At 43.5% G+C, this 16,568-nt stretch overlaps 1 protein-coding gene across 1 annotated transcript; it reads right to left on the minus strand.

Moving 5' to 3' along the window:
• Positions 1 to 590: 590 nt before the first annotated feature.
• Positions 591 to 16,210, minus strand: acox3 (acyl-CoA oxidase 3, pristanoyl). Its single transcript, XM_079757866.1, has 19 exons — positions 16,177 to 16,210; positions 15,107 to 15,291; positions 14,603 to 14,700; positions 13,923 to 14,058; positions 13,547 to 13,621; positions 12,923 to 13,012; positions 12,518 to 12,661; positions 12,165 to 12,253; positions 11,466 to 11,562; positions 11,131 to 11,313; positions 9,664 to 9,786; positions 8,974 to 9,094; positions 8,601 to 8,723; positions 8,065 to 8,178; positions 7,079 to 7,194; positions 4,763 to 4,937; positions 3,968 to 4,035; positions 3,497 to 3,583; positions 591 to 1,210 (listed from the first exon to the last, which is right to left on the minus strand). The coding sequence occupies exons 2-19, from the start codon at positions 15,221 to 15,223 to the stop codon at positions 1,091 to 1,093; spliced, it is 2,076 nt and encodes a 691-aa protein (XP_079613992.1). The 5' UTR covers positions 15,224 to 15,291; positions 16,177 to 16,210; the 3' UTR covers positions 591 to 1,090.
• Between the last annotated feature and the right edge of the window lie 358 nt (positions 16,211 to 16,568).

A 16,568-nucleotide genomic window follows, 5' to 3' on the forward strand; every position in this document is an offset into this window, starting at 1 on the left:
AAACGGTCACATGGCTCATATCTTATCCCTGATTGGTGGAATTGGTGGCGTTACAACTCACCCCGTGTTACAACTATGCCCGGTCTCCCCTATTACATTTAACAATGGATGTGATGCAGTCTCTTTAAATGGTACATGTGCACCAAATCCAAGCTGTATTTTTAAGTCCTTTGAGACATGGCATAAGCACTATATAACGGTATCCATCATCCATCCTGGTCTTGCAAGCTGCTTATTTTAAACTTGTCTTCCTATATTTAATTCACGGTTGTCTGACTTCCTCTCTAATCCCCCCCCCCATCCAAAAAGATGGTGATCCTTCTTTTAAGCATATTTTTTTACTTTATTTATTTTGCTTATACTAGTTTACCAATACTAATACTAGACCTGTTTTGAAGGATTTAGGAAAGACAATAGCTTAGCTATGTCGCGACGTAAACATAACTTCGACATATATGCTAGGGTATTAGTCAGAAACAGTACCTAGCTGTCCAACTGCATCAACTACTTAAACTATGATATAGAATCATTGTTAAAAAGGGGCACATGAAAAGAAAGAATGGAATAATGAAAAATAAATGGTTGTCATGATAATATTCTTTATTTAATCGTTTCCTAGATATTTATATAGACAAAGTAAAACGACACTACCAACCAGACCCAGTAGAGACCAAGATGGACAGGAAGGTCGAGATTTATCTTGTTGCAGCTGCTTCTCTATACCTATACATCTATATCAATGGATAAATCTATACATCTGCTTGGGTTGCATTGTATGTGCTTCCGTTAAATCCCTTATTAAAATAAGTTGACTCATTAAAATAGTTTTGTCAATCATTTAACATTGTAAATCCTTCAAGTGTATTATATTAATATAGTATCATAGTATCCAAAAGGCTCGGGTTTGGCATGAACATGGAACGTAGTTGAGTTTGACGAGCGCAAACGTGATTCCAATAATGAATTAATAACAATAATAATTAACACCACCTCATCACAATAGTTCACATTGTAATGTGTAGAAACCTAGGCGTTAGTTATAAAACCAATAGAGGAGTTAATCTCTTGAGCGAGGGGGGGGGGGGGGGGTCTAGAGTTTGGCGGAGAGCGACCCCACCACGATTTTGTCCGTGCAGAACTCCTTCCACCAGGAGGGCCGCTCCAGAACCTCCTTACCCTGCATCACCGCTGACCACATGTTCTTGTACAGCTGGGGAGGACACACACACACACACACACACACACACACAAAGATGCACACACACACACACATACAAAGACACACACACACATGCACAAAGATGCACACACACACACACATACAAAGACACACACACACACATGCACACAAAGACACACACACACACACACACACACAAAGTTAGATTAGTCTTTTAGAAGTTTAGTTATGAATCTTGCACCTGCATCCTGCACCAATGAGAATCTTAGGTAAACGAAGGTAAACGCAGCAACAGCTCCAACTCTGGTGAAACAGTGCAACGGTTTCTGATTCCCGATATTAAGATGAAATTAAAAAAATCAAAAACGATTGGAAGTAGTACACTCTAAATCTACTTCTGTCAGCCGTTTGTAAGGACCCCGCAGTGGGATTAAACCGTAAGTCAGACGAGGTCATGTCAAACAAGCATGGTGTCATGTCGAGTGAAACTAATCCCAGACAACAATAGCAGTTATTCTCTTCACTCCTTGGTCCCATCACAAACCCAGCCGTTGTTGTTCTGTCTCCACCTACATAGCGATGGTGACCCAGGGCCAGAGCCGGGGCCGGGCCCTGCACTGAGAAGCAGAACAAGACACTCCTGATTCCCGCTAGCGCTTATTGACGCCAATATTCCGGCAGGCGTCGTCATCAGCGTGCTAAGCCTGTCCCCACGGCGACCTCTCAAGTCACACACACACACACACACACACACACACACACACACACACACAGACACACACACACACACACTTAGGGTGTTGCCAGGCCCAGCTCCAGATGCTGACAGACACTCTTCTGGCTTGTGTGCACCTGGCTTGTATTAACTTTAAGTCATTATTAGAGGTGGGGTTTGTGTGTGTGTGTGCATGCGCGTGTGTGTGTGTGTTTAAAGCTAGTTAAAGAAAGATCATGGTTGGGTGGTGAGGTCACTGTTATACACAACATGGAACCCTTGTCTCTGTGATGTCTATGTATTACTATTGTATTTAAAAGTGTGTCAAAAAGCATTTTTGAACAGAGCCGGATCATGGGAAGCGGTTTACCGAGCTCCTTCAACGAGGGAATGGGTGTGCATGATTCTGGTGAGGAAACTTTCCCAACATGGGCAGTAACCACAAAGGAAACAAAGGTGAGGGGAGAGACCATCGTGGAAGGTTAAGGTTTGGCAATGTCGGAGAGTCCAGGTTAATTATTATGACACTAAGTTCGGGAAGTGGACAAGGTTGAATGCCATTGGCAATCTCATTTAATTTACCTTTTGATTGGAGACAGGAAGGGAGCTATTTCTAGGTGTAAGGACACTTTATGTTGTGGGAGAAAAGGGCATGTTTAGGAGTGTTTTGTTGAGCGTTAGTTTTCCGTTCCCTGGGGATTGGGGAAAAGGTGGGGGTGGGGGAGAAAACTGGAGTTTTTCCCGACCACAAACAACACCTCCCTCTGAATCATCACAGACTCACCCATGCACAATAAACAATAGATGTTTTACTTTGGAGACACACACACACACATACACACCTAGAGGGGAGAGAATATCATGTTGGATGTAGGGGAATGTTCCCTAATCTGAGAACCCTGGGAACCCTCTTTAGGGAGGCCGTCCTGATAAACCTTGAGTGGCCCTCAAAGTTTATATACAGTGATTAGCGAGCTAATGAAAAACACATTCCTAATAAATTAGCTTCCAGTAATAAAAACACAGCTTAACCCTGAATTTATCTCCCTGTGTGTGTGTGTGTGTGTGTGTGTGTGTCTGTGTGTGTGTGTGTGTGTGTGTGTGTGTCTGTGTCTGTGTCTGTATGTCTCTTAAGAGGTCTGAATGTTTGTGTGTAAAGTGTTTTTCCTGGAAGAAGGAGAGAGCGAGAGAGCCGGGAGATAAGTCCCAGCAGTCATCATCCCATAAAGACACAAGCGTGTAAACAACATGTCCGCTCTCCAATACCATACAGTGGGTCAGGAGGATAGGAAGACTTTGGCCAGCCTGTGCTTAATAAAACACCAGCCGCAATACAGGAAGGCTGTCCAGTTATGCATATTACTGCTAGTCTTCCCTCTTTTTAATTATTTGACATATTTGCTAATAATGCTTTTACTTATTTATTGCTTGTCATGTCAAGAGTGAATCCACTGCTCAGAATCACCCTGTGTTACACTGACCCCATGGCAAACAACAAACTGACCTGGCACCATTTGTTCCCCTTCAAGGTTCAAGTAGGTCCATGTCTACGCTCGGGCTAGGTTTTAATCTGTGGGGGGGGGGGGGAGGATGGTTCTTACATTGCCGTCAGCCTTGCCGATGGGAGAGTTGAGGATGAAGTCCGGAGGGGCGAAGACATCCACCAAGGCCACGGCCTCGTCTTTGAGCTGGAGACGCGCGGAGAAGCAGAGAGGAGGATTTGAACGCGTGTGTGAGGGACACTGCTTTCTAGTGTTGGCCATATTTGTCTCTGTGTTTCTGTCGACGTCAATGTTTTGGTGCGGGAAGCGGAAGAAAGAGGAGCGGGTGAGTGAGAGAGTGAGAGAGTGAGAGAGTGAGATATAGGAGTCCTGGAGCTAATCGACGCAGAGCACCAAGGTGGTTGAAGGAAAACACTTTTTAGTGTGTGACTGCAGATGTATTCACTATCATTCACTTTCAGTGATTGAATGAAAATACATATATATATGTACTAATACATTTCTGTTGATGTCAAAGTCAACTTAATAAGCTGTGGGAAAGATAGGAGAGACAAAAGAGTCTTTCTGTACCTGGGTACACAGTGTAAGGATGGCTGTGTTGACAAACTCTGTGGCATTTTTTCCAGAGAAATATCCACCTGTGAAGATACACATACACACACCATTTAAGTTTAGTCATTTAACTTTTAAACAAAGGTGCATCTTATATCTTTTGAGTGATGGAGAATGCACAGTAAAAAAGCCAACCTAAAACAAAATCTTTAAAACACTTGAAAATATGTTTTTTGTAGTGACTACTGAGCACACTCAATAGATAAGAGAAAACAAGGTCAGTTTACTCTCGCTGGCTGGTCCAATGCTAGCAGTACCAGGTAATTGAAACACATCTCTGACTACTGTGGCATCCCGCCGCCGGACCTCGGACCGGGCGGGTCCGAGGACACGCAGTAGACCTGGTTTACCGTCGCCAACCTCCAGCCGGCGACAGAGAGCACCACGCCTCTCCCCCCAATCAGCGCAATCGGGGACACCTGGCCGGAGGAAGGGAAAGGACCAGAAGCCGGGCTTAAAAGGCACCAGACCGGGCGAGCGAGGAAGTGCCACGGAGAGAGTCCGCACAGCGCCGGGCAAGTGACACGGCGGGAGCGCTCGCTAGACCGGGAGAAGGGCGAAGCGACACGGAGGGATTCCGCACCACGCCGGCGATCTAGAGGCTCACGGAGACCCTAGCACGAGTATACAGACTATTTATGCTGCGGAAATAAACGCCGAATGCGGCTTTAACCCCTGCTTTCTGTGTAATTCCTACCGGGTATCTGACAATCGGGGAAACGGGTTGCCACACTACAACACACTGGAACTGACCCTGGTAGAGTGTGGCCATGTGGTTGCTGAGGGTCCACAGGCCATAGAGAGCGCCCAGCTTGGCCAGCACTGGTCTGAGAGCAGCCGGGGTATCATCGGACTCCAGCATCACACAGTAACTCTGGAGGACCATGTGCTCGATGTAGGCAAGGGCCAGGGAACGGCAGTAATACACCTGCAAGAGGCAGAGAGTGGATTGTTATTAGAAACAGTGTGTGAACGTGTGTGTGCATGTGTGTGGGAGTTTGTGTGTGAAAAACCATCTTAGTGAAAATAAATGTCTGTTATCCTGATAACGTGCGTGTGTCTGTGCATGAGTATGTGTGCATAAGGCTGAATAACTATAATGGGGCTCCACAATAGATTAAGGTGGGTCTCATGATCCTGGCTGAGGACCAAATCCTTGACAACAGTTTCAAATTAGGTGTGTGGGTGTGTGTGTGTGTGTGTGTGTGTTGGGAATTGCTCGATCACTTCTCAAACTGCGTTAATCCCCCTCTTCCTGATCGGAGACGCCCCACACTATCATCCCGCCATCTGACTCTCGTCAGGACATCCGTTGGCGGACGACAGTAACGGAGCTAAAAGCAAGATAAAGCCCGGGGCTTTTACAGAGCCCCAAAGTCTGTCAACTCCCAATAAAGCCAAGATAAGCTAAACTAAGTCTCTGCGCGCGCGTGTGCACACTTGTGTCTGCGTTCGTTTGTGAGCATGTGTGCATGTGTGTGTTCAATGTCCAATCACAGCATAACAGGCTTGCTGCCTCAAGATTAAAAAAACATCTAATTCTTATTGGGCATTCATTTGAACTGACTAATGCTCTCTCTCTCTCTCTCTCTCCCCCTCTTCCCCTCCCTCTCTCTCTCCCTCCCTCCCTCTCATCAACCCTTTATCCTCTCTCAAACAGACAACAGGGCTGGGACGGAGCAGACTAAACACTAGGATGGTAAAAGGAATCCCATTAAAAACAAAAGAAAGAGAATGACATTTTGAGTTGTACCAAATGTCTCTCCAACTATTACCTTGCACAGCATTTATTAACTCCAACATACAGGTGTGTGTGTGTGTGTGTGTGTGTGTGTGTGTGTGTGTGTGTGTGTGTGTGTGTGTGTGTGTGTGTGTGTGTGTGTGTGTGTGTGTGTATGTGTCTCCATCCATGTGTGTACATGTGTGTGGGTGTAAACAGTGTTGGGGTAGTTACTCAAAAAAAGTAATTAGTTATTTATTAATTCTGTAAATTGTAATGAGATTACTTTACTAGTTACTGCATTTGAAAAGTAACTTCACTACTTATTAGTTTACTTTCCCGTTTCTTAATTTACTGTAGATACATGGACAAACATCATAGCCCTATCATCACTTACTATTTATTGTATAAATCTATACAAAATAGCATATATAACCATATGAAAGAACAATATCCCTGTCTGCACAAAGAAATGCCTCATCAGTAGCAACACACAAGTTTCAAAACACAGGTTTTGGGAAACATGAGAACAAAAATGAAGTTGTCAATGAAAAATATAAAAAGGTCACTTTATCCCATACAATTAAAACAGAAATGCACTTAAGCGGCAGTGACACGTGCTGTTACTTTATGTGGTCCAAAGGCTGAATGAACCTGATCTATTTCGCAAGCTATGACATCGTAAGTGTGTCTGCCTCTCACCCTCTTGCAGGCAAGAGCAGCCATCTCAAGTTTTAAAGTAATGCTGTCTATCCAGTGCAGTCATTCCTAAGTAACCTTTGTTGTTGGCGGACCAAATGTCCGCGGTGGTGGACACATCATCCAGGGAGGACTCGAAAATGATTTTGAGCTTTGATTCCATGTCGGTATAACACTTGTTCAGGTAATGGGGAAATGTTTCCTGTTGGATGCTGGCTTGCGAGTCGCGGGTATTTTATCTAGTATTTTTCAAAATATTGGCGATTCAATAGTCGACAGGGGAAGCATGTCTTCTATAATGAACCCTGCAACCAGCCAGTCTTTCTGTGTCACCTACTTCTGCGCTCCAACACTTGAACCCTCCTTCGCACAAGCAGCTACGTCGCTCAAATCGATCGCTATGGCAACGTGCCGAGGCAAGCAGGCGCTGCAGACACACCGGCAGCACACATGCACGCACCCCAACAGATCAGAACTTTACAAGCAGGCAAACACGGCTTGGGTAACGCAGGAAAGCGCGTTACTATAGTCTAGTAAAGCAGTGTAGTTACCAATATTTTAAATGTAATGCGTTACTTTACTTACGTTACCCAAAAAAGTAATATCGTTACAGTAACGCGTTACCCCCAACACTGGGTGTAAACAGTCACCTGGCTGTTGTTGCGTGCTTCAAAGTCGTCCTTGCCAGAAGCCTTCTCCTGAGCCAGCCTCGTCTGGCTCTCCCCCAGAAGGAAGCAAACTAGCCACTTATAGGCCGCCAGCGGCACTATTAGTGTCACACACACACACACACACACACACACACACACACACACACAGTAGGGTGTTTGGATTAGAGTACAAACAGGAAATAATAAGGACGATGCAGTCAGCAGAGCGTAGACGGTTGAGTACACACAGAGAGAACTGGGACACACAGAAACAATCTGAACTTGATGTTCTTTGAGGTGAAGATTGGAGTAAATTAACTCAACCTTGCTTTGTAATCATCTTGAGATTGTTCATAACAAGCTGTTAACAATCTGTTATATTCTGTTTGCCTTCTTTCTTTCTTTTTCTGTAAAGCACTTTGTAACTCTGTTTAGAAAAGCGCTGTATAAATAAAGACTATTATAAAGATTATTATATCTGTTAATAACTGCTTTTAAATCACAGCTGGAGCCAAGAGGAAGAATCGTACTGTAGTTTTTAGTTAGTGACACTGTAAGTTACACTGCTGCCCCCTAGTGACAAAGCGGCATAACTTCGGCTGCATATGTGATGGACATGACTTTGAAGTTAGAAAATGTAAATCCAGAAGTTCATTGCTGTTTATTGGGTAATAAAGAGTGGATAAAATATGCAGTAGCCAACAGCGCTGGGCTAACATGATATTTAATTCCTGTTACCTACAGCTGAAGCTTACTAAATAATAGGCAATATTACTTTCCTATTTCATTCAAATGAACCACAACTCCCATGATCCCACACTACTTCCATATCATATCATTCCATACCATACCATATCATCAAACCATGTGTTTTGTTAGTGTGTCGATTGAGCGGCAGAGATGACATACTCTACCTTGAATAAAAGAAACGAGGAATAAATAAATACAGATGAATGGGATGTATGTATGTCAACTAAGCATCCTACCTGCAGGGTCCATGCACTGTTCCATGGTGGTGGCTGTGAAGCATTGGTTTATGATGACATCGTAATCGTCCAGGAAGTTGATGGACCCCATGGGAGACTGGAGGGGTTCTCCACCTGAAAGCGTACACAACAACCAGAGAGGCTACTGGACACACGGTCTTACATCTCACGTCTCCCTAGCTACTGATCTGGGCATCTTTGTTCTTCCAGTAGGACTCTTTCAAAGCATCACTTAAAAACGCATGCTTTTTTTTTTTTTTAAATTGGTTTTGATGTCGGCAAAACCTTTAACCACTTTTCCGCTCCTAAATTTGTATGCTTTGAAATGAAAGACTACTATAATGTGTCTTACCATTGATATTGTTTCGAATCTCTTCAAAAATGTGTATTTTATTGCCATTGTAAGTGTCTTGTTATTACTACTCCAGTCAGGGCTTTTAAAATTGATAGAGGTGTGCTCTGTTGCAGATGCTGGCATGTGATTGGTCCGACCTCGCCCAATGGGCTGGAGGGCGTGTCGATGTCAGGGGGCGGACCTCGTTGCTTGGCCTGGACGCAGGCGAGGAGGTAGTTGCTGGTCTGCTGGAGGAGCACGTTGTTGTCGCCTTCGTACGTGCAGTTGGGGTCGTTGTCGTCGCGGAGAGCGCCCAGCCGGTTCACTAAATAATGATAAGGATTATTATGATTATTATGATAACAAAAAAAAGAACACGAATAATAAGAAACACAAGTATAAAAAATGTAGGAAAATGGCACATGTGTTCCTTGGGTGAATGTAAAGGTAGTGATGGATATAAGAAGCAAGAGAGGCTCATACTAACCCCCCCAAAAATATCCTTCATAATACAGTGTGAGTGAGTGAGTGAGTGAGTGAGTGCGTGCGTGAGTGAGTGAGTGAGTGAGACTGACTGGCCAGGTATCCGTGCCCCCCGCAGGCCTCCCTGCACTCCTGGATGCCCCTCTGAGCGGTCCACGCCCCCAGGGGCTTCACCGCGCAGGACAGCGCGTGGATCTCTCTGCCCAGCTGGTCCTGGGGACGGGAGCGCACACACACACGCACGCAGGCACACGCACGCACACACACACGATGATGTGGATGCTTCTTCCCAAAGCTTCGTTGAGACTGGCTCAATGGAGGCATACCATCAATATCAAGTTATATCAAAAAAGAATTGGAGAAGCTGCACAAAATAATGTGATGCGGGATCTTAATCACAATACCACCGGAAGATGGAAGGAATGGGAGGAATGTAGATAAGAAATAATAATAGATAACAATTAAGCACTCTTTTTGCACACACTAAAAACACTATGAATACAGTGTGTACTTTTTCACATACAAATAGGCATTTGTCAAAAACACAGTTCAGACACAGTGTACTTTGTATTTTAATGTATTGTATTGTATTTTTATCCTGTGTTTTTCCACTGCTGCTGGGCTGATTTCTCCTTTTCGGGATTAATAAAGTTGTATCTAATTTAATCGAATCTACTGTATACATGGATTCCATGCAATATAAGAGTTCAGAGCGGATCATAAAGGTCAACACACTCAACCAAAAGTCATTCTCCTCGGTCCCCATGCCCTAGGTTCCTCACCTGTCTCACGCTGTTCTGCTTGCTCATCGCGCCCATTTGCAACTCCAGAAAGCTCATGAAGAAGGAATTGTAGAACTGGTTCAGGACATAGACGGCTGCCAGGTAGGGGATGAGCCGCCATTGCTGTCACATAAAAACAGAGAGAGAGAGACACTAACTAAGGCCCTGTCCACAAGGGCGAAAACGATCCCTTGCCCCTCCGTTTTCCTAGGCAGCGTTTCAGGAATTTCTCCGTAAAGATGGACTCATTGCAAAAACGCATTTAGCTGTAGAAACGCTGTAGAACATATTCCAGGCCTATATGTGGCGCTGGTTCTCCACCCAAAAAGAGAAGAAGACGAGGCAGAGCATGCGTATCAAGCCTGCGCGCTGTATACAAACAAATAAAGCAACTAAATAAACCAAACAGGTGTTGGGTCGTTGTGTTTGCAGAGTAAATTTGTTTGCGTCAATATCCTCCACTTGCCAAAGGGCTAGTTGCACAATAACTAGCAAATAGTAGTTGAATATCTCAAAGACTGATGTAAATACTCTTGAATCATAGCCAATGGAAAACTATTCCAGCGTACAAAAAATGAGAGCAGCATTATTCATTGAGTAGCCATCTTAGTTTTTTTAACGCTAGCCATATTGGATAACGCCGAATTCGGCATTCCTTCCCCCCACCCAGCTAGAGTTGAGAACTAAGATGAGGCAAGATAGACGCAAGTTGTACAGGACCCATTACAGGAAGCTTAGTTGGGATATTGTGAAAATACCAAAAGAAATTATGGGTAGGAGGGGTTGAGCAAATTTTGGGCGTCCTTTGCACGTGGCATCATTCAATGGTGAACTTGCGTGCTTGAGAATCTTTTTGACAACCAAACCCCCTGTCACAGAGGTGTTATGGTATGACAAACACAGGTGTCGCTCATTACACTCATTTAGGGTCTGCAGTAGCATTACCCGCTGAATGATTTGGGGAAATAATCAAAATGAGATATTTCGATTATTTTTTATACTATTTATATTTCCCTAGTATGCAATTTTTCTTTTTAAAGTTCCTTATGTTCTGTATTATTTACTAAACAAGAAATCAATCATATAATAGTCAACAAATAAACTGCTCTTTCCCTTAAGCCAGGCCTATGTGTTGAGATGAATTGATGCACAAATTTATATGATAACATCTTTATTTAACTATTGAATTGTAAAAGAAAAATGAATACGGACCTTACTGGTCTCAAGTCAGTAACAGTAACAAATCCCCCCCCTAAAAAAAAAGAAGTATTTTCTTATTTAATCGCAGCCTATATGATTTGCAAATCGTGTTAGATTACATCGCGATGTCTGTTTGAATTTGATTCACCGTTCAGCCCTAGTATGTTGTGTTGGCGTGTGTGGGTGATTCTGTAAGAACGGGATTTGGGGGTGGGGGGGGTTGGGAGAAACACAACCTATTAACCTACAGTGTGGCGGGGCCCCTACCTGCATCTGGTACTCCAGCACTGGGATCTCCTCCGTGTCCGTGGGGCCGAACTGCCGGCGTACGGCGGAGAAGCGGAGGGCCGTGGTGAGGGCCAGCTTCAGGTTGTTGGTGGAGATCTTCAGAATGAACAACCGGCCCCCGGACAGGGCCCCCAGTATGGCCCCGAACCGCTTGTTGGGGTCCTGGTGCAGCAGAGAGGGAGAGATGGGGACAGTGTCGGAGAGAAAATGAGGAAGGGGAAAAGTAATGAATGAAAATTTGGACAAATAGAAGAAAGAAAGAAAGTAACAAGGACAGAATGGAAGAGAAGAGAGCCGCTTCATGGGGCACCCACCTTATAAGGCGTTACATATCGACCTTCCGGAGAGACGTCTCCTGTTTTGTTCAGCAGGTTTTCACGAGGGACCCTCACGTCGGTGAACAGAGCAAACCTGGGGAAAATTCAAACATTAATAAAATAAAAAATATCTTCTCAGAATTTTTTTTACTTCCAAGTCGGTTTTATATTCATATCCTCCACTATGATGTTGTACAAGTTTGGACCCAGTTTTTCGCCCTGACAGACACTTAGGATTGCATGCATCTCTTGTATTCACACACTCATAGCCATGCTAACTTGTCATCTTTCCTGCAACCCAATTGGTCCCACTTAATTTAAGGTTTGTGGATGTGTCTCCATCTGGTGGCAAATACCTTGTTGGCTAATGTCTTCCAAGTCAGATAAGGACATAAATATCCACACCAAAATGCCCAGTAAGATTGACCACAACGCCAATGAATACTTGCCACACATACACACACACTAGCGTGATGCCCGCAATCCCAGGAACTCCACTTTATCCAAAGTATGTCAATCTTTATCAGAAAGAACCTCCATTAACGAAAAAAACTGACGTCCGAGTTGATAGGTAAGCCTTGGGTGCGTTTGTTAAACTGTGAATAAAAATGTGAACTAGTGTGTGTGCTCACGCTATTCAACAGACGGATGGTCACAAATCCCCCCCCCCCCCCCCCCCGCTCCCGGGACCCTTACCCGTTATCTAGCCCGTTCTGACCCAGTTTCACTCCGATGTCGCCCACCAGGACTCCGGGAATAGGAAGCAATGTTTTGGGATCTCTGACCTGTGAGAGAAACCGAGACGTGCAATCAGATGCGTTTTCCCTTCTTATCCGACCCCCTTTAACAAACAATGTTGTTAATATGCTATACAACTAAGGGACACAAAATACTATAATCAATCTCTTTAATTGCCCTTCCCTTTCCTTTCGGTGAACTCCGGGCACCTTTTTTCATCTCGCAGCTCAACACAATTGGATGAACATCATGGCTGGAATATACTGTGAGTTAGTCAACAATACAAAACAGACAAACAACCGCAAGTCTACCTGGACCACAAAGGAATGAAGGCCCTGGCAGACTCCGTCCGGTGTGATGAGCTGGGCGTACACGATGGTGTGAGTGGCTGTTTTCCCAAGGTTGCCTACCCAGAACTTGGCCGCCTCAAAGTCGGGAGAGTTGATCACAAACTCCTGCAAAGAAGATAGTCAGTGTTTTTATAAGGTTTGCGATTTTGCTGCAGACTGTACGTTCCACACGTACAGTACATTCTTCCTGATATTTTTTAGACTTGGGCCATTGCCAGCTTGGTGCGGCTGTGCTAGCTGGCTCACCTGTGTGATAGCTGGCTCACCTTCGTGCTAGGTGGCTCACCTGTGCATTAGCTGGCTCACTTTTGTGCTAGCTGGCTAACCAGTGCACTAGCTGTCTCACCTGCGTGCTAGCTGTCTCACCTGTGTGGTGGGGTCATAGGTGGCTGTGGTCCTCATGGCCCTGGTGTTGCTGCCATGACTCAGCTCCGTCAACGAAAAGCACCCAAACATCTGTGAGGAAATCAGTGTGGAAATTACTTCAAATGATCTCAAAAACAAGGAATGAAGAAATTTGCTTGAATGATATAGGCATATAGAACACTTTGATTACAATTAATACAATTTTAATAAATAGTCAAAATAACTTTACTAAGAGACACAATCAATTATAAAACTTAATAAGGCCATAAAGAAGGTTAGGGAATACACAAGCGATTAGAGAGAACAATTGAGAGAGAAAAATACGTTACAAAACATCAACATTGATGCGCATATGGGACCTGAAGGACTTGTTAGATAACAGATGATATTTACTTAGGATAAATAGAGTAAATACATATATAGTAAACAAATCCTGATGAAATACTCGGCAAAGCTTTCGTATTCGGCTCAAAGAGAGACGGAGGGAGAGCAAGCGACCTCTACTGGAAATGCCATCACCAATTCATAAGTTAAGAAACCTTAACGTATGGTTCATTCTCAGATTGAACAAGCAAAGTTATAATTTCACAATGGGCAAGAGGGTGTTTTAAAGAGAAAGCTTACCGTCATGGCTTTGCTGCCCTCTGCATATTTCTTGTGCCTCGATGACCCGGCACTGGAAACTGTGGCCCCAAACATCTGGAGGAGAAGCACAAGAACAAATGGAACGCCTTCACATTGAGGATACGTGGTAATAGAGACAACAGAGTCACATTGCACCAATTCAATCCACATTGACCCAAAGACTATTCAAGAGTTTTGGCCGTGTACGATAAGTTAAACTAAAAATTGAATCATGAAACGTCTCATTTCCGACGATAAAGGGATGTAGTGTGTAAATGAAGTTTTCCTTTAGAAAAGGGTCAATGCTGACGACTAAAATGAAGTATTTAGTGTAAGCAGAACACACGCACACACTCCTTGTCCGTTCAATTCTCACCCCAGTGCTCAGGGTCATCTTGATGAGTACGGCGGAGTCGTACATGCTCAGGCAGTCGCTGAACACACCCATCCTATGCGGGTTCTCCATCAGCTTCTCCTCGTCCAGAAAGTTGTAACGGAAGAGCTGTTTAACCCTGTGTAAAGGTCCAGTTCACATTTTTACCAATGCATAGACAACAAGTAGGATTAACAATGTAAATGGATGGATGGATGGATGGATGGATGGATAGATAGATAGATAGATTGAACTTTATTAATCCCCCGGAAATTCCTTTGTTACAGCCCAACAGTAGTGGAAGACACAAGTTATAATACAATACAATAAAAATACAAAGTACTGCTAAGGAAATAAAAAATGTATGCTTAATTAAATGCTAAAGTAAAGACAAATAGAACTAACAGCAAACAGGACAAACAGTATGAATTATAAGTAAATGGATATTGACTTGATATTCATTTTTTTATCAACATATGTATGAATTGCACACATACAAATGTGTTCATTTACCTTGTGTGTATTTAACATCAAGTATAAACAAGTGTACCAGTGCATGCAATATGATGCAAATGCAGTGTAAACACGCACTTTAGCTGCGTTCAAACTGCGTGCGATCACAAACTAAAATACTTGATACATCAAGTAGATTGTACACATAAGAGGCCCAGAGGTGTGTTTACCTCTGGAAGGTGAGTTCTCTTTTCTTCTCCACAGAGAGGTCCTCCCCGGCTTGCCGTGCAAAAACGGGGTCATTCTCCAGCGTTGTGAATATTAAGCGCTGCAGACACACAGCAACATGTCAACGCACAGAAGCAGAAGAATGCCAAATCTGCACAGAATTCCACAGCCAATACTGGCATTGCTAAACGTATGGTCTGCCTTTAGGTTTATTTATAATCTGAACCCTTGTCATTTTCTGTAGTTACAGTACAACTACTGACATCCATTGTCCAACTAAAGACTAGAAGCCACTTTCTGTATTTACATGAAATGTTATTGTTATCCTTTTAAGGGCAGAGAAGCTATAAGCATCACCAACAATGAAATGGGCATGTCCTCTGACGAACATCACATGTAAACTAAAGATCAGCATCATGCAGTAATTCTCTTTTACTACGCATGTGTTTTTTGTTTTTTTTAAATGTTTGAATGTCCCAGTGGTGCGCGATTATTTCCATGGCTACCTTGAACTCCAGATTATCTCCTTCCAGGAACAGCACCATCTCCTTCCAGTCGAAAGAGGCCCTCTGCCTGTATACGTCCAGGGGACCTCGCGGGAGATCCGGCACGATGTGATCCATCTTTTTGGCTTGACCGGACACGACACGGTAGTCTACGATGATTGTCGACGGCTTCCGCTCAAGGCACTCTGGAAGATGGGACATGTCAATAAATTCCATCGCATTTTGGTTGTTTTTCCTTTAATAGGTGATCACATTATGAAAATGTTTTTGATATTGTACAATGTATATTTAACAGAAAGAATATATCCATAGATATCCATATCCACGCAGGCTTAAATGTCCAACAACAGTCCCAAAACCAAGTTTGCACTGTTTTTTTTATGCAAACCTGCATGCAAATGTGACTGTTTACAGCTGGTGAGCACACGCTCTCTCTCTCTCTGCCTCTCCACCTCTCTCTCTCTCACACACACACACACACACACACACACACACACACACACACACACACACACACACACACACACACACACACACACACAAGAATCACTTCGATCATGATTGCGACAGAAGGTTGGACAATTTTTTTTATTGTCGGCAAAAAGTCGTCAACATGTATAAAGTGAACTATTCCCTATTCGTATAACCAGGAATGAAAGGGAGATTGACGTTGTAGAGATATTGAATTAACAGCTGATCAATATAAAGGTAGTAGGTCACATCTGTCCGTGAAACAGTGCCACGAGCAGGTCCAGTCCAAAGTTCAATTAGCTCTTTCCGAGGCAACAAGTGCACATAATACCGCACTGACTGTCTAGAGATGCGTAACTACAACTGAGCTTGATCCATGGACGCAATGGACAGGAAAGTTACCCCCAAGAACCCAATGTTGTCACACATCTCTTGCAGTCGACCCTTTCTACGCTACAAACACAATCGTTGCTGCTATGAGTGATAAAATAACAATGTTTGATTGGGTTCTTTAAAACGACCTTAAAAAAACAACATACAGAATTCAGTAACTAGTAATAATGAATTAAATACCGTGTGATAAAGTGGGCCTGCCTTACCTGAGGTAATTGTGCGAACTGACACCGAACAGTCCCAGACAGCGAAAGAAGACTGAGGTTGAGTGTGGGCGTGTCGTTGCAGTATGTGTCGTCACTACCGGTGAGAGGGGCTACGGTTTGTTTATTTTCTTGATTCATAAAGAAGTATTTGACCGTGGAATTTAATAGTTTAAATGTATTTGCGTATTTACAAAAGCGCTATATAAATGCAATGAAATATGATATAAATCCAAAGTTTAATTTCCTACAAACCCTACCCATACATACAGTTACATGATGTAATACAGGACGGTGTTATTCGGTTATTAAAATGTATCCATGGTTCAATGCAGTTTATCAGTGCTCTGAAATCTAGGTTCATACAGGTTAACACTATCGCGAGATCTCACTGT

Source organism: Pollachius pollachius (genome assembly GCF_949987615.1).
Source record: "Pollachius pollachius genome assembly, chromosome: 20".
NCBI lineage: Eukaryota > Metazoa > Chordata > Actinopteri > Gadiformes > Gadidae > Pollachius > Pollachius pollachius.